The sequence below is a fragment of the Paramisgurnus dabryanus genome, chromosome 20, assembly GCF_030506205.2.
Source record: "Paramisgurnus dabryanus chromosome 20, PD_genome_1.1, whole genome shotgun sequence".
NCBI classification, from domain to species: Eukaryota; Metazoa; Chordata; class Actinopteri; order Cypriniformes; family Cobitidae; genus Paramisgurnus; species Paramisgurnus dabryanus.
Window position 1 is genome coordinate 26507892 of NC_133356.1, and position 23477 is coordinate 26531368.

The following is a 23477-nucleotide window of genomic DNA, read 5'->3' on the forward strand; positions in this document are numbered from 1 at the left end:
TTAAACAAAAAAATGTGTTATTCCACTAATAAAACAGAGATATGTGTAGTTAGGGAGTGTTGTGCTTAACTAGACACACAATGTGTTGTTTTTTAACACAATCATTTTAAGAGTGTACCATATTAAATTGCATAGTATTATATTTTTTCATTGCATCGGACCGCACTGCATTGTAAAGGTGTGCATTGCATCGTTAGCTGCTGTATCGCATCTTAGGCATATATATATATATATATATATATATATATATATACGCGGTGGTGTGGACCTCACAAATTATGAAAAATATAAAGTACAATCTCACCCAGTTAGATGTCTTCAGGTTCGTGTTAACGCAAACAGCCAGCAGACACGGAGTTAATGCGCTAATTTGCAAGGGAAGGCAACTGATATCAGTGATGACCCGCTGGCTTGGGCGCGGAACAATGAGGAAAGATATTGGCCGTTTCTCAATAGCCTCTGGAGGTCGAATTTGCAAGCTGCATACGTCATCAAGACTTATAACATTAACAATTATAAAGTTGACTATTATGCTTTGTTAATCGTACATTGTTGTAATATGCTTATGACTTGCAAATGTCTGAAAATAATAAACCAGGCTTGATGACATATACAGCTGCGACCTCTGGAGGCTGCAGCCTTCAGATTGAGAAACGTCTGTTCTCTCTTGGTCACGAAAAAGTATCAATCTGCGCTACCAGTACACCATCAGAATGCGTTTTCAGCGCGTCTGGAAACATTATACCCCCAAAAAGGTTTCTCACTTGTTGTTTCATGAGTGGAAGTGCTACAGTAAACACGCAGAAATGCGGCGATCTCCTGTGTGCTCGAGCAGCCACCGAAATTGCCAAGCACATACGCACAGTTGCTTCACGTGACCGTGCCGCTTCCCTCCTCTTCAAAGCACGTGGGCGCTTCAGAGCGTCTTTCGTTGCTAAGTAACCTAAGCATTGCTTGACGTGTGAGGAGCAGCCACCGGCAGAGAAAGAATTTGGCGCCTATAAACACGCACATTTGTTAAGAACTGTATATCTGATCATCGTTTACATTTTTATATTTCAAAATATATGTATGCATTATGTATAAGACCTATATGCATCAATGTGCACGTGCGCATACGCGCATGCCCCACCCCCCCACACACACACGCACACACAAAATCAATCTATAACCGCACCACCGCGGTGAATTTGTGCATTACCACTGCCGTGGTAAAAAACTGCCACTGTCACAGGCGGTTGTAATGCACAAATTCATATATATATCAGTGGTGGCTCGTGACTGCACTTCCGAGGATGCGCTAATTCATAATAAGTGTTCGGATTGTCACGTGTGTGGTTCCCTTTTCCAAAATATGTGTCCTGCGTGTGGAGAGATCCTGTGTGCATCACGTGTTTTGTCAAAATAAGTGCCTGCTGGAGACGCGTCAAAACCGTTTATGATAAAAGAGACGCTCACATTCCCTAAATACATACACCACACTCCCTTAACAGTAAACTCTGATTACGCATGAGATTGTGCGAGTATCTGGCACACGCGAGCATCTCCTTTCAAGTTCAAGGCAGCAGGCACTTATTTTGGCATGACACGTGATGCACACACGATCTCTCAAAGCGCAGAACACATATTTTGAAATGACAAACCACACACATGACAAGCTACATACATGTTGTGACGAACTTCGCATCGTGTGCTTCAAAAAAAAAAGTCACCAGCCGCCACTATATATATATATATATATATATATATATATTTATATATGTGCATCCCCATACTATATAAATAAACAGTATATGCTTTTTTGGATGTTTGCCATATTGATCCCATATAGGAAAATAACATGACAAGATTTTAGTATAAAATTATTTGTTTGTGATCAATTAAATAACAAGTTATATACATCTGGGATGGCATTAGGGTAAGCAAATGTGACCCTGGAACATAAAACCAGTCATAAGTAGCACAAGTAAATTTGTAGCAATAGCTAAAATACATTTTATCGGTCAAAAATATTGTTTTTGTAAGTAAAGATCATGTTCCATGAAGATATTTTGTACATTTCCTAATGTAAATATATAAATAAATATTTATCATTAGTAATATCTGTTGCTAAGGACTTCATTTGCACAATTTAAAAGACGATTTTCGCAATATTTAGATTTTTTGGCACCCTCATATTCCAGATTTTCAAATAGTTTTATTTCGGCCACATATTGTCTTATCCTAACAATCCATAATTCAATGGAGAGCTTGTTTATTCAGCTTTTTAGATTTTTCCAATCTCAATTTCAAACAATTGACCCTAATGACTGGTTTTGTGGTCCAGGGTCACAAATTACAAGAACATTTTCATATTTTAGTGCACTATGTGTCTTTTTGTGCCCAGTAGTTCTTAATTTTTGTGTACATTGTAGGAAAGAGAGAGAAAGAGAGAGATAGAGAGAGAGAGAAAGAAATGGACATCATTAACCAAAGTCTGTCTCCCGGCCGACTAGTTTTCATCCCCCTCTCTGTGTTAATGATGTTTTCCTCTCAGTATGTTTCTTTGTGGTAATGAGTACTTGGCTCGGGCGTAAGGGGATTAAAACGGTTAGCATCATAGCTACGATTTCAGTTTTACTTCAGTTGTATTTTTCTTTCGCTCTGAGTAACTGCTTTTCTTGGTTGAATTACTCAAGAATATGGGAAGGTTTTCAAGGAAAGTTTTGCCTGTGATTGAACGAAGATGTAAAACATTGCATGTGGAAGAGATCCTTATTTGTGATCAATTGGCATTTAAATAGCACTAGGTCTGTTTCGAAGGCTGACGGTTTGTTGGCGATGCCTGTGTCAGGGTCGTGGTGATGAGGTATTTTCCACATACAATTATATCTTCTAGTTCCCTTCACCACCCTGATTTCAAACATGCCTCCCCTCCGCCCCTCTCTTAGAATAACAGTCTGGGTGTGTGTGAACGTGTTAACAATTAACATCATTGAAACAGGTGTTGAGCAATGCACGTGCCCAAATATGTGTGATCCTCGATTAGAGCGGGGCGCTTGGGTTGATCCGAGCGTGCTCGGTGAAGGGTGCTCGGGAGAGTCCTTTTGATGCTCGGGTGTCACGGTAACCGGGCTCTTCTCCTGGGGAATGTGCCATGGACCCACCCTCTCATCCACTCCTTGTTCAACCATGTATGGGACCAGATTGGGTTGCAGTGTGGGAGTTTAATGGGCCCTTTTGAAGTCCTCAGATTGAGGAGTGGACTTTATTTTGAGCTCAGAAGAATATTGTAAAGTAATAATTCAATAAGGAGAAAGGTCGTTTGAGGATCTTACACACTTGTAATTTCCAGAATGCTTTTTATATGAACATGATGTCATAAGCAACCTTAATCATTATATAGTAGTTAGCTCAATTTCTGTCTTTTGCAGTGCAAAGGTCATGGGTTCGATTACCGGTGAACACCTATACTGATAAAATGTAGAAATAGAATGCACTGTAAGTCGCTTTAGATAAACCTTTTAATTGAGTTTATCCATTATTTTGTCTAGAATCCCAGCTGAAGAAACTACGAGAAGAAACGCTGCACATCCTGATGGTCTCCGAACTTGTGGCACCTGAAGGGGGGTCCGGTGAAATCAATCCAGCGGTTCCTGGAGCCACGCAGTACCTGCAAAGTCTGGCCAGCATAGCTATCAGCATCTGTGTGGATTCACCTCACCTGTGGCAGAGTCTAGAGTCTGAACGGATACAGAAAGACCTGTTGATGTGTCTGCTGCAGTGCCAGCACTATGAGATTCGATTGTTTGCCCTGGAACGGCTCCTCGAGAGACTTCAGAGGGCAAAGACGGAGTCCCAATGTGGCCCTTGGCCCTTTGAGCCGTGTGTGTCGAGTCTAACCCATCTGGCCCTTCATGAGACGCACCCTGGGTGTCAAGCCAAGGTGAGGAAAGAGACCTTTACACAACTTCACCAAACACTCCATACACCGACCTCGGGATAATTAAACATGAAACGTAAAATAAATGTAAACGGTGATGTGTTGAATAGCATGAATGTTAGAAAATAATTATTGATGATTTTTCTCAGACGTGCCAAGATGCAGTTTAGCGAACAAAACCTTGGATTGTTCTCCTAACTGGAGTGAAAAACACTTCACAGTCCTAAAACGAATGAATTCAGTTGTCTGTCTACACGTCACATGCCCTCATAGGGTGATCCAGGCCGAAATAAACAACTAGTACACGATAATAATAACCTGCTGCACATGTCTGAATGAAAACGGCTGAGTGTTGTTTAATTTCCATTCAGATACACGCACTTTATTCTTTCAGCGGAGAGCCCGGCCCTGCGGATTGAAAAAGCGAGGCGATTTCCTGTTTAGAAAACGGGGTCGTATTGCAATTCCTCATAAACACTCAACCAACCATCAATTACCCTCCTGTTTGGCCATTCCTATCATTAAGCAATGTTCAAACTGACGGGAATTGGCTTGTGTGTGTGTGTGTGTGTGCGTCTGGAGTGTGTGTTTTTATATGTGTCTGCGTATGTATTTATGTCTGTTGCAGTGTGTTTGCTTGGGTACAGGACGGGTGTGTGTGTGTGTGTTCTTAAAAGCCGTTTTATTGGCCAAGTGTTAATGTTTAAAGCGCTGCTGTTAAGCTGCTCCTGCCGCTCCAGGCTCTCGATATTGCCTGGTTTCTATGGTGAGTCTGCTGTTCCACCAAAGCATTCTGGGAGTAAAGAAGAACGTTGGGTTAATTTCCTCTGAGTGCCTAGCTTCCAAATCCATTCTGAGAATACTTATTCAGGTCTTACCATCATATCCGTACTGAATGCATCATCAGGTACTCTCCCTTGACCAAAATTTGTGTACGTATGTGTGCAAGCGTGCATGTCCGATGTATCGCAAAGGCCAAGGAACATTGTTCTTTAGAGACAGATGTCTCTAATGGCACCGCCTTGCACTGCAAGATTTAATAATCTTTGCACAAGAATGTTAGCAAACCCCCATGAGCTACCTGGTCTGTCAAGGTATAAAGAACAGAGGGGAAAGACAGAAGGGGGTCTGAGGAGAAAAACAAGTCTTCGGTTAACTCCCCTCGTTCTGTCTGAGACCAGCGTTTGGGGGGAAACCCGAGGCCAGAGCTGAACCAGATGTGTTTTACGTGCAGGGGGATGGAGGGGTAGGTTGTTGGTGGGGAGGGAGGGAGGAATGTTATTGACAGACCGGAGGTGAAACGAGGGAATGGTCATATGGATAAAAAGGAAACAGAGATGGGTTGAAATAAAAACATTGAATATAATCAGATGTGGTTTCTCACAGGTTCTGCAACTTCTTGCTCTTCTTCCTCTGTCGTCTGTCTTGGCCTGGAGAGACGGTTCAAGTTTTCTTAGCTGTCAGGAGGTTCTTGTACATCTCCTCAAACTGGCTGAGACGTCTACACACAGGTGAACTACATAACATACAGCACCCCCTATAACAAGACTTGCATATTTTTGGTAAGACACGTGAAACGGATAATCGTAGTGTTCAAATTCCTGTTCCAGTTTAATAAATAGAAAACTATGAGTAAGGCTTTTATAAATAGACTTTCAGAAGAGTGTCAACACTGCGCCTCTGTGGCACTATCAAAATATCACTGTGTAAGTGATTCAACGTGTCAACTTTTGACCCAGCAAATAGTATACGTTTTAAGCCATTTGTTTGAACTAGCGATAAACTGATTTATCAGACCGAGTTTATATTATGGTTGGGCATTTTGAGATTCTTGGCATTAGCCAATAACATTGTCTGTTTGCTGTTAAAGGGGACATGTCATAAAAATCTTATTTTTTACATGTTTAAGTGCTATAACTGAGTACCCAGTGCCTACATCAATTAAAAAAATGTGAAAAAAAAAGTTTTGGTTAACCATTTGCTGCAAGCATGTGAAAAAATAGGTCTTTGAAATCTGGCTTCACTTGTGATGTCAAAAGGGGATGTTAATATAATAATACCGCCCCTAATCTTCACTATCCAACCACGGCACTGCCATTTAGTGCAGGAATCAATGCAGATTTAGTGCATTTAATAGGAAACACCCAAAAATGGTACTGTACATTTATGCTCACACCTACAAAGTGGCAATTTTAACATGCTATAATAAATGATCTATATGATATTTTGAGCTTAAACTTCACATGTGTACTCTGGGGACACCAAAGATTTATTTAACATCTTTTAAAAGTCTTGTGAAATGTCCCCTATAAAAGATGACTACTATGAAATATGACTAGTATTAGTTTTAAACTCTACTTGGCCTAGTAGTAATGAATAATGTTTCATGAATTTTAAGTTTAAATTAGAATAATTTTGAGTATAAATTATTAAGTGCAATAAAGTTTACATTGCAATAATGTTGTGCCGATAGCCTTCATTACGATGGTTGACTTGTTTTATTATTATCATGGATTCACATTAAAGAGCACCTATTACATTGCTAAAAAACAACATTATTTTGTGTAATATAATGTCTTTACGTGGTTTATGGTTCAAAAACGCATTATTTTTCACATACTGTACATTATTGTTGCTCCTCTATGCCCCACCTCTCTGAAACGTGTTGATTTCTGCAAAGCTCATCGTTCTGAAAAGCGTGGTGTGCTCTGATTGGCCAGCTATCCAGTGCATTGTGATTTGCCGAATACCTCAAACAAGTGACGTAAATGTGACAATCCTTAACATATTTGGAAGGTCAGCTCCCAACTGGAGATAAAATTGTCTTTACTACCTTATCAATACGAGCCTGAATCTGATCCAGAAAATGCAGATGGCCAAGCTGATTGATGAGCTTTGCCGGCACGGCAAAACGTGATCGATTGGTCTTGTAAGGATACTAAAACATACTAAACCATGTCTGCATTTGTGATCGTAGAAATGACAAACAAGAACCGCAAACTTGTGTTTGAGCCATGTTTTGTAGTAAATTTTTTCAATATGAAAACATAGACTACTTACAGGCTCCCGTCATCATAGACTTTGGGATTTATAACTTTGCACTTACACACTTAAAGAAATGGAAAATCATGAAATGGAAAATGGGCTCTTTAGCATTATAGCATATCAATGAGGTGCTTGGATTTATGGCATAATTTTTAAGAAGGTTGCGGTCATGTTGCCAGCTGCACTTGAAGTAGGCCTTTGCTTTTGTTTTTGTCAATTAATCCCGTGGCTTTTCATAGATAAATGAATAAAAAATGAGCAAATAAAGAAAGAAAATGTATCTAACGTTACTATTAATACTGTTTCGGCAATCTTACAGGCTGACGATATGATGATCTCACTTTGGAAAATATTTTCCAATACTCTATTACAAAAATTGTAACATCAGCTATCAACAAATTGTGTTGCGGAGCACCCTACATGCCTCTTTATATATCGGCATTTGTTTATAAAAAAATCCATATTGAATATGTTAACCAAATATAGTCTGTTTAGTGGTGCCACTGAATGTACTTTTAAACACAGATTTTAACTTAAAAGATTTAGCGACCGCCTGAAACACCCCAGTCATGTTCTTGGCAGCTGTAGACTTCAACAAAACGTCCCATTGTTAAAGTGGCGGTTTGGGGCGGCCGATCTCCCTCTGGGACGCGAGAGGTACTTTGTTAAGCGTCTAGCGCTGTTAGCGGAAAGCGTAATGGCTTCAGATGTGGGTTCTCACAACAAAAGAAACCACACATACCTGTGGTCGCCAACCGGCCTGCATGCATCAATCACCCTCTTATATCTACGGCAAAGCGGGACAGGGATTGATTTACACATCTAAGGGTCGCAGCTACCTGCGCTTTCAATCAAGTATGCATGCTTATACGTATACCTTTACATAGGGTTATTCCCTATAATTTGTGGGTATGTACATGCTTGAAGATGTGTGTTTACGTAGCCGCGTGTGCACCGTGCCAGCAGGTGCAGTCGGCCTGTTGTTTTTGGCTCCCAGGTGCCTTTCGGGGCCCCGCTGTCTGAAAAACGGACACCTTTACATCCCAGCGTACAGTGAACACAGACCCTCAGTATTACATTACAAAGACTCCCTTTCCTTTCTGCGCTTTTAATCTCACCCCTGAAGTTCAGTGACGTGTAACGCTGGAGTATAGTTATTTGTCCGGTGTGACATGATATGAGGCTTTTGTAGCTGTGCCTGAGCAATGCCGTAAGTCTCGCTGTGTTTGTGTTATTCTGTAATGTAGTTGGACAGTCGCGGTGTTGTGTAATGGCACATTTGCTGGGTGTATTTTGGTAGCTGTGTTCTGTTGAACAACACTTGCTGAAGTACACCTGTTCTGAGATCAACTTAGAAAAACAGCCTCTTCAAACTTGGCCCGGGGCTGGTTATAGAGCGCATGCCAAAATTCTGTTTCTTTTTATCATGCTAGATTATGACTGGGTGATATAAAAGACACTCAATATCTTAGAGATGTTTAGTAGTATATTAAATAGATTTTTCACATGTAATGATTTTGATGTGCTGCTTAGTCCCAGCTGCACTGTCACAAGTGTTTTTATTGCATCTTGCATGTTGCAAAATCCCTATAAAGTTTCATTTATTTCAATAAATATGTTTATCATCAGCCAAATGCTGTTTATTCTTCGTTTGTGCGTTAAACTTGCCAAGCTGAGTCATTGACGATCGCGCTGCTACTGTGGTAACACGCATGGATACTGCCTACCGTCTGCATGTGTGTTTGCACGTCGACGCGGACAATGACGCACATGCCTGTGGACATTGCCTACTAGCGGTCTGCATGTGTAATTGCACATCAATGTGAACAACGATACAGAAGCATAAATGGAAACTGACGCATAGTAGCCTGCATTGTAGAGGCTACGACACAGAAGTATAAATCAGCCTTTAGTCGTTTTGGGATAAAGGTGTCTGCCAAATGCATTAATGTTGATGTAAACTAGATTTTTCTTGTGTTTTTTTTGTGTGTGTGTCTCAGTGTGGATCTCTACTGTGCTGCTCTTTTCATGACATCTCGACTGGTGGTGCATCTGGTTGAATCAACAGAGCAGGTGAGAATAATAGAAAAGCATTGCATAAGAATCATTTAGGCCCTGTTTGCACCTGGTCTTAGGATGCATTTTGGTCAATCGGATCACAAGTGGACGACGCTAAATACAGTTGTAAACAGGGTGTGAAAGTTTTGAGCTCGTTCACTTCTGACAAGATTCAGAGGTAGTCGAAAACGCATTTGAACGGATTGCTTTTGTGGTGTATACGATCATGTGGTCGAATGTGTTTGAACAGCCAAAAAAGACCGCCTATTGATCTTGTGTGATGTACCGAGCACAATATTTTTCTATCGGTCCTGACATCTAGCACGAACCCACAGTGTTCGGCGTGGTCTTTAGACGATCATTGATAAAACTGAAGCAGCTGCTCTCCACCTCCTTATTGCATCAATAGGCTTTATGCCCAGCTGCACTAATTCCTGAACTTCAGCCAGCTCCTTTATTCCTGTCTGCCATTATTGGACAAACTGATTAATCCAGGTGTGTCTGATTATTGTTGTTGTGACTACTGAGGTCAGGCACACATGGATTAATCAGTTTGTCCAATAATGGCAGACAGGAAACAAGGAGCTGGCTGAAGTTTAGGAAGTAATGCAGCTGGGCATAAAGCCTATTGAGCTGAAATATCAGAGAAGGCTCTTACACAACATATACACGTACAAAACTATATGCAGCATGTTTACTAACAACACAAGAGGAGGACTCTTACATTATATTAGTGCACGTCAATTAAAACCCGTAATTTTTCCCGCTTGTGTTTTAACGACTTGCCCATAGACCATCCCCTCAAAGTCAGGATGGAAGCGGTCGAAAGACGGATAAAAACATCAAGTGTGAATGGGAATGTCTACTTGTGATCTGATTGACAAGCAACTTAACCGTTTCCCCGCCATTGACGAGTCATCAATTAAGAGAAAAGCCTTCCCTGCCAATGACGAGTTTTTATGGCAATCCATATTTTTGCTATTATGCTGTAGGTGGCGCTCTCATCCAACTTATAAAACACTGGAGCTATTACTGATTTAAAACAGTAAATACTCTGTGTATGTTTTGATCATCACTCAGAATCTGATCTCTAATAAATGTTATTTACAAAATATGCAATTTAATGCACCAATGCAATTATTGGTTTTTTTGAAGAAACCTATCAATTTTGAGAGGTGATGAAAAGAAAACAAATAAAATGTATTATTTTATTTGATATATTGTATGATTATATATTTAAAGAAAAAAAATTCTGGAAGGCATTAAACTTTTGTGAAAATCATAAAAATGCTGCCGTTGGCTCGCAACTTTTTTTCAAAACGTTGGTGGGGAAAGAGTTAATACCAGGTGTAAATGTGCTACTAGACCGAGTCAAACTAGTTAAACTGGACTCTTTATCTTTCACTATCTAGACAGATTACAGACGATTCACCTTATAGCAGCTTAACATTCCATCACATCTTACTACAAATAAGAAAATCCTTGAAAAACAGCTCATATGTGCTTTATCTCTACCAGGCCCCGGACAGATTAGCCAGCTTCTTTTCACACAGGTTTTTAAGAGCTGTTAATGTTGTTTGTAGGTCATAGAGATGTTTGTGAACGGGTTGTTAGGCGGTTAATCTTGAGGTGTGACAAGAGGTTTATTTGGCTGCAAGATCATTGTCTTTGTTGACAATGTGATATGCTGCTGTCAATACTTTAAATAGTCTGAATGTTAGTATTTCAAAAGCTCTGAAGCTTTTGATATTAGATATAGACACTCGTATCAGAAATCAGCGATGGACATCTTTATCAGATTTCTCAATGAGGAAGTGCATTATTTACCGAAAATAATATGATTGTAATCTTATATTACATTACAAATGAAACATACTTTATCTCATCTAAATGTTTTTTTATAATTTGTGTATAAAATAAGCATATATTCATAACAAACAGATAAATCTCACACTATGCACATTTTCCCATTATAAACAGATTTCCCATTCTGATTGGTCAAATGTGTTAATGTAAGTCTATATGACTGCGGCACCTTGCAACGTTTCTCAGCAACCATAAAAATAAACTCACTTTGGGTTGTGCCTAACATAACATCAACTTCATCCTAATATAGTAAACTTGTTTGGGTGCATGCTACTGTATATGAATGAGGTAATCATACAATACCGTGGGTTTTTTTGTTGTTGTCACTGTACCATAATATTTGTTCGTACAGGATATTAGTAGAGTACTTTGATCAAATGACTTAGTATGGAGTGTGTGTACACAGCAGGAGCTCAGTGAAGATGTAATGTCCTGCTTCGGTCGATGGGGGGCGCTGGTCGTGCAGGGCTGCGGTGAGGAGCAACCTGTGGAGGTCAAGATGATGTCAGCTGAGGTTCTGGTGAAGGCCGTCCACACCTTACTGACAGCGCCAGCATTGCCTTTGGGTGAGCGGGATGTCTGCCAAAGAGAATGAGTATGTGAGGAATCTGAATTATAGCTTACATTGTGTTTGTGTTTTCAGGTATCACACAAACCGTGGCGTTATGGAAGAGTCTGTTTACATTATTACAGGATGAAGATCAAGACGTGAGGGACAGAGCCGCTGAATTCACCTGCTATATCCCAGCTCACTTACACGACACGGGTAAACACACATTTTTATGTTGATTGTCATTGAATTCGTCATTGAAATTATGCTTAGTCTAACTTTTAATGAACCCCAAAATCATCTTTGAAAGCAATAAAAATGATGGTTTTACCAAAACATGGTCTAGATAGAAGAAACACAGCACAACAGTCACTCAGGGACATTCGGGAAGATCGGGAAAACTGGAAAGGGAGGGATTTTTAGGAAAGGGATTTGGGGAAAGGGGGGGTTGGGTCGATTTTGTTTACGACTGAGTCGAGGTGTGAGGGTGGGGCGGAGGAACAGCAGCTTTGCTCCTTTGAAATGGAGGCGCGTGGGTCAGCGATGCAGAGAGGAACATCACCTCGGTCCCATAAATCAGTCACATCAAAACCACATCATTACCACATTCCCTGACACGCTGATATCCTGCTTCACATGGACAAGAAAAACAAGAGACGGTGGGGGAGAACGAAAAGAAAGCCTCATCCCACAATTCTTTGCGGCTTTTCTGGTCTCCAACCCATTTCTCTCAAAAGAACCTGCTTGTTTTGGGTTGTTAACGTGAAATGTCAAGCAGTGTCCTGCTTGTGGTTTCTAGTTTCTGAAATACTCGATTCTGATTGGTGAATTGTGGAAACTTTTTCTTTTTAAATAGCTTATATGATCATTTACAAAATAGTTGTGATACTATATGATCACTGCCAAAAGTTGAAAAATTGACAGTGACAGCGTCTGAAATAAACACTTTTACCTGCATTAACATCTAAATTTGAACGATGTTAAAATAAGTCACTACACTTTTTCCATTTTGGACTCGTGAAAGGTGAAGCAGTTCCGGTACATGTGAAGTAACTCTTACTGTAATCACATGTTCTTGGCTCCGTCTCTCTCCTCGCCGTCACAGTGAAGTCTTTGTCCAGTACACAAAAAACTAATTCAGTTAAACACTTTTATTCCTCAACGATCTCAATACAAATTAGGTTGGAAATCAGAACCTCTGGCATCACTTGACAAGGCTTTTAGAGGGGTGAGAGGTACATCTGATTATAACATTAAGAGGGAAACCGGACTGTATTCTCACCGGGAGACTCAAGTGTTCAAGCATTTCAAATGTAATTACTGTGCCCGAAATGCTCTGCGCTTTTCTCCTGTGCTTGCCAGATATTTTTGGACCCATTCACTCTTCCACCAGTTACTGATATGCAACTAGATTTTTACAACTTCTGAGAAATGTTTTATGCGTCACAGTATATAAGGTGCTGTGGGTGTTTGCCTACTGACCTACATCTAAAGCTAGCTGTATAGGCTAGCTGTTTTTTGTACACTGGACGCTAAGGGTGTAAATCGGAATTAAGTCACAACCTCAAACTTCGAATTAAAAAATGGAATTGTCGATGCTGCCACGCCCCTATTTCACGTCCAGTCTGCTTGCCAAGCAGAAAAAAACACACCTGTTGAGTGCTGCGGGTCAACCTCAGCTCGTTGATTCCAGAAAATTGCCTGTGTGCCTACTGCATGAAGGCAAAAATCATTGTCAGCTAATGTCTAACTTTTTGTGTAATGTCTTTAGCAGTAGTCATGGCCTTTAGTCATTTATGTAATGGATTACAAGAAGGATCATCCATCCATTAAACTCGCAGTGTGCAAATTTACCACAGAAGTGCCCAATCATTAATGTGGTCTGCTGCCTTACACGCAAAAATAACTTTTCATAATTCGATTTTGCTATTAAGATACCCCATCCTGTCTTTTTCTGGACGTTTTGGCTTCGAATCAGAGTTTGTGATTCATTAAACCTGTTGCTTCTTTTATGGGTTAGAAGCCTTGAGAAAAAATTATACTTTCAGATCCAAGTTTCCGAAAATTGGGCGATCACGACTCACTAGAAGGAGACATGCATACATTATAGTGTCTTTCCCATCAGTCTTGGGGTCACAGGACTGTGTGCCAGGCCTTTTAATCTGCAGACACCTGGGTGATACTATAACACTACTGTTAGACAGGTTAGTCTGATCTTAACAACAGTAAAGACCTCTAGCAGACATCTTAGTTTTGGCATATACGTGCTAGATGATATCCATCTCACTGTGTCACCTGATATCAATGACCTATTATACATCCGGGCGTACAATCGTGACGGTAAATTGAAAGATTTAGGTTAAAGATATCGAATTAAAGATGCGTGAAACTTGCACGTGTACTTGTGTTTGTATTTGTGCATGAGTCTTCTCTAGTTCCTCGGTTCTCATAGCTCTAAAGGAAGTAAGAGCTGTAAAATGTACGTGTGTGTGTGTTTTCGCACCTTGACACCACTCTTGCCCACACCAACACATCCTGCCGCAGACTTCTTGCACCTTGTTCTGGGTGTGTGTCCATATGTGCACGTATGTGTCGCAAAGTGTGTGCACGGATGCACTTGTGGTCATTCCCGCATTTACGTAAAGAATCTCAAACCACACTCAAAGCTCTGTATGGGTGATATAACACACTTGGGTGATTCTCACGAAATCCAGATTTAGAAGGTGTCCGGCATTAGAATTTTAAAAAAAAACCATTATTTTTAGAGGATTTGAAACATATTTCCTATAGAATTATTTACATTTTTTAGATTATAATTATCAAAATTATCATAACCGCAACATGATATTACATTAAATATATGCATTTACAAACTCATGTTTCGGTAATGAGAACTAAAAAGTTGTCTAGGGACTATGACAAACAAAATGTTTACTTTTATCTGGAGAGAAAAAAATAAAAAACTGCTTACCTGGTAGCCAAATTGAGTGTCACAGTCAATTATGTCTCTTCCAACTATTTTTTTTTTAAAAATGTTAGTTCCTTGAGGGCTTAAACAATGATTGAAAATTGTTGCGGAGGATGAGAAAATTGGTTTTGGACACATTTATATTCCTTATTATGGTTTCTACATTTACCCATGATCACAAAATACCATGTTTCTTTACTGTAAATGTTTATAGTATAACATGCACTGAAGCTTTTTATTTTTTAGATTTTTTAATTATAAATATTTCCATGTCAAAGAACCCAAATCCAGTCATGGACACGTTGCGTTAATGAAAAAAAATTACATTAAATGTGGAAAAAACAACAAAATTGCTTTGTATGATGTGCTAAATAGTACACAAAGAGATGTTTGTAACTGTATGCTTCTTATTTTGATAGCATTTACTTTTTTATCAAAATGACACCTCATAAGTCTAATTTTGCGCCAATCACCCGCTTGCTTTGTCAGTTGATTCGTTTTCCGTCTATTAAAATATTTTTTGGGTGGTTTAAAGACATTTCGGGCCCAATGTGGCAACCATCCGTCCATAGAATGAACTGGAAGTTATGAAGGAGTTTGATATGTCATGCTTGTACATCTTCTCTAATCCCAGCCTATCTTCCCGCTCATCCACCACCCACCCTTCCTCCCTCACAGCGACACCCGACACTGGCCCAGCTGCGCTCGCTCACATCCCAGATTTGCCACACACTAAAGCTCCTCTCGCTCTCCTTATTCAGAAAGTTTTTTAATTAGTTCCAGTCCTGCGACTCCCACAGATCGATTACGGGAATGAAACTGCCCTCTTCTTTCCTCTGGAATCCCAGCACAACTGCGTAAGGAGACGACGGGCAAAACACCTCGCAAAGATTTCTAGAGCCAAGATCTGGAAGCCTCCCTGCTTTAGCTTATGCAGCCTTAAGATGTTGGTGAAACCCAATCTTCATGATTACGAACACATTCTCTGCTTTTGAATTTCAAAAAACCGCAGCCTTTACGTATTTACCGAAACTGTGCGGTAAAGCATCGACCTCTTTCTCACAGATGAAAGCAACATCCTGTTGAGGAAGCGCAAAAGAGATTGGGGAGAAACCGCAGAAAAGGGACAAAATGGAAAGGAGTTCGAGTTTCCTATTATGACTTAATGTATGGGTGCAGATTATTTGTTCGATCCTGGATGGTGCCTGATGCCTTTCACCCCATGGCGCTGAATAGTTTCACTGACATCACAAAGCAAGACATTGGGCGTCCCAACACATCACGTAGAGAAAGGCCTCCGTCACCCTTTGAATCCACACAATCGACAGCTTTCACGTAACGTCGGCATCGTGGCCCATGGAAAGCCGATCCGTTTGTTCTCGTACGTCAGTGTTTTTAGGGGGAGGGTGGCATTAAAGGTGTTGCTTTGCTTTCTTTCTTAGCTTGGTTTTGACTAGCAGGTCCTGGTGACTTTTAAAGCCACCATAGCAATTTGCATGTCAACTTTAGGGTGGGGGGGGAAACTAGAGTTCAAAACAAACTGCATCAGTTCTCACACTAACCGCTTTGATGCACGAACAACTGGTGTCATTAAAGCCAAAGGGAGTTTGACGGCTGTCTGAGATGAGCGCTAGTGTTGTTGTTATCTTTTCTCACTTCTCTTATCACGAGTCTTGTCTCTATTCTTAGATTGAACTTCCTCGATCATTGCTTTGAAAAGGCCTGATGTGGCCTACCTCTAGACTGAGACTGAATTCCGGGGTGCATGCGTACGTCGCATTGTGGTTTCGTATGTGCGCATTATGTGCATGAGTTATAGTTTTGTTTCTCTCAAATGGTTCAGTGCCACGCGAAGATGGAAACGCAACAAAAAAAGAAAGCGAGGCATCAATCTCACTGTTGCTCTATGTCCAGTCTCAGATTGAGAGCAGATTGCATTGTGGGAATGCACGAGATCACCTTGGAGATGAAAGAAACCAGACTCGGATTGATATTGATATATTTAATTTTTCCATATATGTCTTCCAAGTTCAGAATACTGTAGGCTACATCAGACATTATTTATAAAAATCAAAGTCTTGAGTCATGTAAGCCTGCATACCAAATTTACTTTTCGATCATGTGCTACATTCCTAGGTGTTGCAATGGGTGCCGTCTCTCCTCCTGTTGCCCTGGAGATGGGGGTGGGCCTCTTGTGCCAGCTCTTCCAGATGTGGGGTCAGGTGGCTGCTGGAATTGTAAACTTGACAGAATGGCTACTGGGAGATGAACAACTGGATACACGTTGTGAGGAATCGTCAGACTTTGTAAGGAGTCACTATATCACTATACATACTGTGCAAATATCTTAGGACGCCATGCCACCATTAGATTTGATGTTTTTGCAATGGTATAGTAACAGTATATAACTTTTTCTCAGTCTATTTATTAAAATACAACCAATAAAAAGAAAAAAAAATTAAATGCCAAAGTGTGAAGTATTTAGTTTGAGCTTTTCTTACACCTAAGCAATAGCAGGACCATGCATGCTCTCTTACACCTAAATAAAATAAAATCCTAATTTCTAATTGTAATTTAATCATCCAAGATGTGTTTAGTGCCAAAAGAGGTCAGCACTAAATATTGACTTTTGCATGAAGAACAAAATTGTGTGGTTTTTTTACATGTTGTGTACATATTTCATGCATTTTCTGTTTATATGTTAATAATGGGAGCGGTTGGTGTGGTTTAAGACTTGTGCACAATGCTATATATCGAGGTACTTTTTGAAGCACTTGCAAACCACACTTTCTGCCTAGTAGACAATAAAGCGTGAACAATCTTGCATCGATGAAAGTGACCTGAATATCTTTGGAGACTAGTGGTGGGCTTTTTTCACTTTGCCAGTAAACATTTATTACGACAGGGGTGTCAAACTTCACTGCTGGAGGGCAGTTCCGATCCTTTACCGACACACCTGCCTGTAATTTTTTAAGTATTCCTAAATGCCTTGATTTAGATGCTTCAGGTGCATCTAATTAAACTCTGCAGGACCATTGCCCTCCGGAAGCTGAACTTGACACCCCTGCACTAACCGATGCCCTGAAAACCACCATAACACCCCTTCACACAGAAAAGCACTAAAGTTGGTCTGTTTACTTCTTTTTTTACAGGATGAAGATTTTCTCTTTGAAAAGGGAGATTTTAACCTATGGGCAGAACCTATGTTATGGGCACGGATGTTGCACGGACACCTTTCCACCCTTTCAGGTGTGCCACACTCACCTGGCGTAAGTCCTGCAGACCTGGACCGATTATCAGCCATTGCAAATAGCAACGCTGTGAATGCCGAGCAGGCAATGAAAACACTGCCTGCGTTGCCTCAGTTTTCGGCCACCATCGAGTATGGCAAAATAATGCTGCTGAAAGAGAGGAGCTCACTCGCTCAAAGCATCGTTCATACTTTGAGACAAGTAGACACGGCTTAGATCCTCTGTAAAATTTAAAGGAATAGTTTCCTGTTTTTGTGCGTGACATTGACCACACCTTTTTTAATTTAAAATAAAAAGTGTTTTTAATACATTCATTACACTGAGATTACTTGTGTCCATTGTTTATTTTGGTGTATTGACTGTTTTTCATGTCACATATTCACACGTTGTGCACTTGCAGTATTGTGTAAGCTGTAGTATTTTTTATGCACAACTGGGATAGTTCTTGGAAACTGGGGAAATTCTGTCATCATTTTCTCACCGTCATGTTGTTCTAAACCTGTATGAGTTTCCTATTTCTGATGAACACAAAAGAAGATATTTTGATAAATGATGGTAAGCACACAGCTGATTGTAACCACTGACTTCATATTATGGAAAATTGTGATAAATGATGATGAAGACATTTTGAAAGTAAGCACACGGTTGACTGTACCCATTGAATTCCATCAAATTTGTTCTCCTACTATGGAAATCAATCATTATCAAAATATCTTCTTTTGTGTTCATCAGAAAACAAAGAAAATCATACAGGTTTAGAACAACATGATGACAGAATTTTCATTTTTGGGTAAACTATCCCATTAACTCTGCTCTGCTTTCTTAGAAAATGTTTGGTATGGCCCTCCTGTGTGCATTACACAATCAAAACAACACGAGAGACTGGTGTCCCTTCAGTAAGTACACAGCTGGGCTGCCTTCAGGGCCTGTAGTAGCAATGTTCCCCTCTTACTGTAAAGTGACGTAATGTTTTGGAATGCAAGCAGGCTCATTCCTCCAATACACAAATAGGGTGGATGAGGTCACATACATACAGTCCCCATCCCCAGGATTAGTTTTGCATTAATATAGAAATGTACTTGAACACTGATTTGTACAAAAATACAGTTTTTTGTATATATACATCCAAAAATAACTCAAGACAGACATAACAGACATCAGGCCCTATAGAAGGGAGTGTAAGAATCTCGCCTGTAGGTGGCGCCCGATCCTTTCTTACCAACGATAAGTACTGAAACCGATAGGGGGCAGTGTTGTATCGCTTTTATCACACTTGAACAAGTTTGCAGAAAGATTTTCACTTCACAGAGAGCAACTAACTCAAACGTTTTGGTTAATCAGTTTAATGCAAAATTCACCATTTATGTATACTTATATAAAAAAATACGTATAGGGTGTTATATGCACCTAAACAAAAACATATATGTTTAAAAAAGTAACAATTGTCACGTGCAAAAAGCAAGCAGCTTGCTATGGGTCTCACTGCATACATCAGATCTGGCGCAATGTTTAAAGTTTGACCTCTTGGCCTAGATTAGGCAATCGCACAAACATTTCCTTCTATCAGAGCTCGCAGTCTCGCGCACCGCGCCCTAAATATCGTGCACGTCAAATGTAAACAAAATTGAGAAGTATTATTTTTAAAAAAACTTTGTATTTCTCGAAGACGATACACATTACTGTTTGAAATGGTTTTATAGTGAATTTCTTGGACGTCATGTGTTTGCAAAACTATGCATACATTTAATTTTCAATGCTTACGTCACATGCCAACTTTATTTACATAACAACTGTAAATAAATGACTCATCATACTTGAACACATCTTAAGGCACCAAATACTAAAATTATGTTCAAAAATATATTCATGCCAAATCATGTGCTGTGAGTGTACAGGAGGGGTGTGTGGAGCGACCAATCAGGAGCAGCCGCCCCGCGACACTTGAAAGAAGGGCGTAACTTTTAAGCAACTTTGTGCAGTAAGTTTTGAGCTCCTCCTCTATACTCTGTGTGCTCACGCTTATATGTGCGGGGAAAGCAAAGCGGACTCTTTACTGTTCTGGCTCAGCACTGCACGGTGGGAGAAGACCGACAACAAAAACACAACACGGGGAACTCAGCCTAACTTCTCCGAGTTTCAGATCACATATGAGACTTGCATTTTGTTTTCCGTATCTCTTGCACAAACCTAGTCGTGGCAAACTAATAACCCGTCGGGTCTAAAGGATCCAGCTCGGTCCACAAATGAGAGATCATCTGCGACTGTCTCCTGAAACAGAAATGTCTGCAACCATACTTTCCGCTTTCTACGACATCGACATGCTGTACAAGGTAATTATTAAATCGTTTTTAATCGACGTAAGCTTTGCTTTGATGTTGCACATGCATCTTATCTCTGGTGGTTTTTTGCAAAGACATTTCGAGAAAGAGAGACTGGCGCGCGCTTCAAAACTTTTTAAACTTTGTCTCCAGACTTCCAACTAGTATTTTTAAGCAAAACATCGTCGTGCACGTGTGAAATACGTTTAAGTGTTGTTTTTGGTAGGTTGCATTCTTTTTAACATTTGCTTTTGCCTCTTTCGCAGCAGGAGAAGAGCCTCAACATGAACGCGCTTCACATTAACAGTATGCTGGATAAGAAAGCGGTCGGGGCCCCCGTAACAACATCCAGCAGCAACAACTGCAACTACGCGCCCGGATTTTTTCGTCGAAACTCCACCAGCAACATGGAGTCCATGACGAACGGCAACAAGTACCCCTCCTATAACAACATGAAGGAGACCGCCAGCACCGCCATCATGAACAAGGAGAACAAGTTTCGTGACCGCGCCTACAGCGAGAGCGCGGAGCGCGGCCAGCAGCAGCTGCAAATGCTACAGCAGAAGCCGGGCTCACAGATCAACTCGACTCGCTATAAAACCGAGCTCTGCAGGCCCTTTGAGGAAAACGGGGCGTGCAAATACGGCGAGAAGTGTCAGTTCGCTCACGGCTACCACGAGTTGAGAAGTTTATCCCGCCACCCGAAGTACAAAACTGAGCCTTGTCGCACTTTTCACACCATCGGTTTCTGTCCGTACGGTCCGCGCTGCCATTTCATCCACAACGCCGATGAAAGAAGACCAGCACCAGCTAACGCCAACAGCGTGCAGGGCGAGTCCACTAAAGCCGCCCGGGGGGAGTCAGTGTGCGGCTACGGGCAGCAGCAGCAACAACAACAACAGGCGGCGGGAGCGTTCAGGGACAGACCCAAACTCCACCACAGCCTGAGTTTCTCGGGTTTCTCCAGCCAACACCACGGACTCGACTCGCCCCTTCTCGACAGCCCCACATCCCGCACTCCTCCACCCCCCTCGTCCAACAACTGCACCGCTAACTTCTACGAAGACGTTCTATCGCCCAGCTCCGTGACTCGTTGCCTTAGCAACAGTGCCTTCTCTTTTCCCGGGCAAGATCTTAAAGCCCTGCTCGCTCCGCTGGCCGTGCACACGCACAACGGTTACGCCGGCCAGTCCAACGGTGCTTACTACGGAAACCTTCAGGTCAACTTAGGCGGCGGGCCCCCTTCTCCCCCATACGGTCTCAGCCACCTGCAGTCCCTCCACCGCCTGTCAGAGTCGCCGGTGTTCGACTCGCCCCCAAGCCCGCCAGAGAGCATCTCAGACCGGGAGAGCTACGCCAGCGGCTCGCAGAGCTCTTCCGGAAGTCTCAGCGGATCCGAGTCTCCCAGTCTGGACGGCGGGAGACGTTTGCCAATCTTCAGCAGGCTGTCGATTTCTGACGATTAAGCAGCGTTTCGTTGTTGTTTCGTTTTTTTTAGTGAACTTTGGAGGATTTCCCTTTAGATATGTAGTTGAATAATAAACTTTTAATATCGAGGGAGATGGATTTGTCGACACGGCATTAGTTAATGCATTCCACCGGTGACATGTATGCTGCAGTTTGTCGCATCTATTCGGTCGTTTTCTGACCAATCACTTTCCAGATTTGTACAAAGGACTTGTTTTGAACGTGAAAGACAGAGCGGTTTCAGATTTTCCTCCATCTTTGCCAAGAATATGCCTTGAGAAAAATTTAAGCAGTATCTGTACGCGCTTCACAAAAACTTCCATTCCAAAAGTGTTTTGAGGGTCACAGCGCCACCCAGTGGCGTGGTCGCTCTGTGCAGTTTGAAGCTCTCATGTTTGGCTTGTTGGGAAATCACTGCTGATGGTTGAATATCTTTTTTTTTTTTTTTTAGCTGATTTGAGTGATCACATAGCAGTGCATAACTGGCTATGAACTATTTAACTTATTTATTTTATCTTGTGAAACGTATAGGCTACATTGTTAATTGTGTCCATACTGTATTTATCAAGTATGATGAAGCAATAGATCTATATTCTTTTATTATGTTTAAATTATGATCGCCATTATTAATCTACATAAAGTGGAGTGTATGTTCTTTTCACAGTAATATATATTTTTTTGTTTGGTCTCTTTTGTAACTTCACTTTATTTTATTGTAAATGAGTAAAAAATCTTAATTTAAGAGATTGTATGTGATATTTATTTCATTAATTTTGTTTCCTTGTTTACGTTCATTAAAAAACGACATTTGTGTGATTTTGCTGTTGGGATGTTACTTTTTGGAAGGGTTTGTTTTGTTTTTTTGGAAAATCCTTAGACGTGTCCTGTTAGATATGTCTGTAGAATGTATAAACTGTGGTTGGCAGAGGACCGTCCAAACGTGTACTAGCCTTAAACTTTCATAGAAATCAGATTTCAAAGATCCCAAGTAAATCAATTAACCAAAAAGTATTTTATTTTCCTATTTTTTTTGTTTTGTTATATATATACAATGCACACGAGTCAGGCTGTGAATCCAGCCACGTGCATAAGAGAATGTAGCAGTCCGATGCCCCAGTATTATTGCCTAGTGCCTGTGGGGGATTCACCATCTTACATTGCCTTATGATTAACCAAATAAAGTATTTTCGTACATGTTATTGTTTTACAACAAGAGGAAATGAATGTAGTTTGTAATTTAAACTTCTTGGAAGGTTGTTACCACTTATCAAAGGAGAGATATAGAGACTTAGAGCAACGATCTAAGGTTTATTTTTTCTATTGCTCCCTCTTCCTTGCGTTATTATTATATTTTTGGACTGTTTTCTCTTGCTTTCCTACGATATGGTCTGAATCTTCCAAACTTGCTGGACGGGGAAGAGTTTAAACACGTTTAGTTTGTACATAGTAGGTACAGGGGATTGGCACTATGTACCTTTTCTTGACTACTTTATCAGAAGTAAAGCTTTTTGAATGTAATTTAAAAGAATAAAAAACGACAAAAAGAACAGGATTTGTAATATACTTGTTTTTGGGGAGTCAGTTCACTACAAATTGCGTGTGAGACTGTTAACTTTGTACTGTACATTTTTGTAGTTCTCCCAATAAAATAATTTTGGAAAAAATAACCTGGTGGCACATGTGGTTTCATTGAAAAGCTTATGCATAGGCCTTAAAAAGTTGCACCTACACACATGAAACAACTTAAATATCTCTCCCTACTTTCATGAACCCTTCAGGCTGAGGATAAGTTTAACCGCAGTGTTCTGCATGTAAAGATGATTTTGAAAGCAGCTATGGGGGTTGCCCCCAACTTTAGCTCCATCTTTTTGCTGAATGACTGTGTGTCAAAACTGCTACATTTGTAACAATACATGATTCATTAAATGAAAGTTTGCTAGTTTTGGTTATCTGGGTGCTTGCATAACAATGCATCGTCTAAACAAACAGAATTAAATGGGTTTTCCCCCAAGACAGGATAAAAGATTTGGCA

The 23477-nt window shown here is 40.6% G+C and overlaps 2 protein-coding genes across 3 annotated transcripts in view; both read left to right on the forward strand.

Annotated features, from left to right (window-relative positions):
• The window catches only part of thada (THADA armadillo repeat containing), a 106859-nt gene extending 88724 nt beyond the window's left edge, over positions 1–18135 (forward strand). The window contains exons 32-38 of one of the 2 annotated variants that reach the window (XM_065297337.2): positions 3534–3925; positions 5309–5433; positions 8968–9040; positions 11301–11457; positions 11535–11657; positions 16546–16715; positions 17562–18135. In XM_065297337.2, the coding sequence (XP_065153409.1) occupies positions 3534–3925; positions 5309–5433; positions 8968–9040; positions 11301–11457; positions 11535–11657; positions 16546–16715; positions 17562–17876 (1355 nt within the window). In that variant the 3' untranslated portion in view covers positions 17877–18135. Of the gene's footprint in view, positions 1–3533; positions 3926–5308; positions 5434–8967; positions 9041–11297; positions 11458–11534; positions 11658–16545; positions 16716–17561 lie in introns of both variants that reach the window. The other variant, XM_065297336.2, reaches the window with a different exon arrangement.
• A 1536-nt stretch (positions 18136–19671) lies between these two features.
• On the forward strand, positions 19672–23112 carry LOC135787390 (mRNA decay activator protein ZFP36L2-like). The gene is made up of 2 exons (XM_065297338.2): positions 19672–19990; positions 20245–23112. The coding sequence occupies exons 1-2, from the start codon at positions 19904–19906 to the stop codon at positions 21442–21444; spliced, it is 1287 nt and encodes a 428-aa protein (XP_065153410.1). The 5' UTR covers positions 19672–19903; the 3' UTR covers positions 21445–23112.
• Positions 23113–23477: the final 365 nt, after the last annotated feature.

Excerpts from the sequence above, each read along its gene's own strand:
- LOC135787390 (XM_065297338.2), top strand. The coding sequence starts at position 19,904 with ATGAGAGATCATCTGCGACTGTCTCCTGAAACAGAAATGTCTGCAACC. Across the intron at positions 19,991-20,244 it reads ACATCGACATGCTGTACAAG|CAGGAGAAGAGCCTCAACAT; the intron begins GTAATTATTAAA and ends CCTCTTTCGCAG.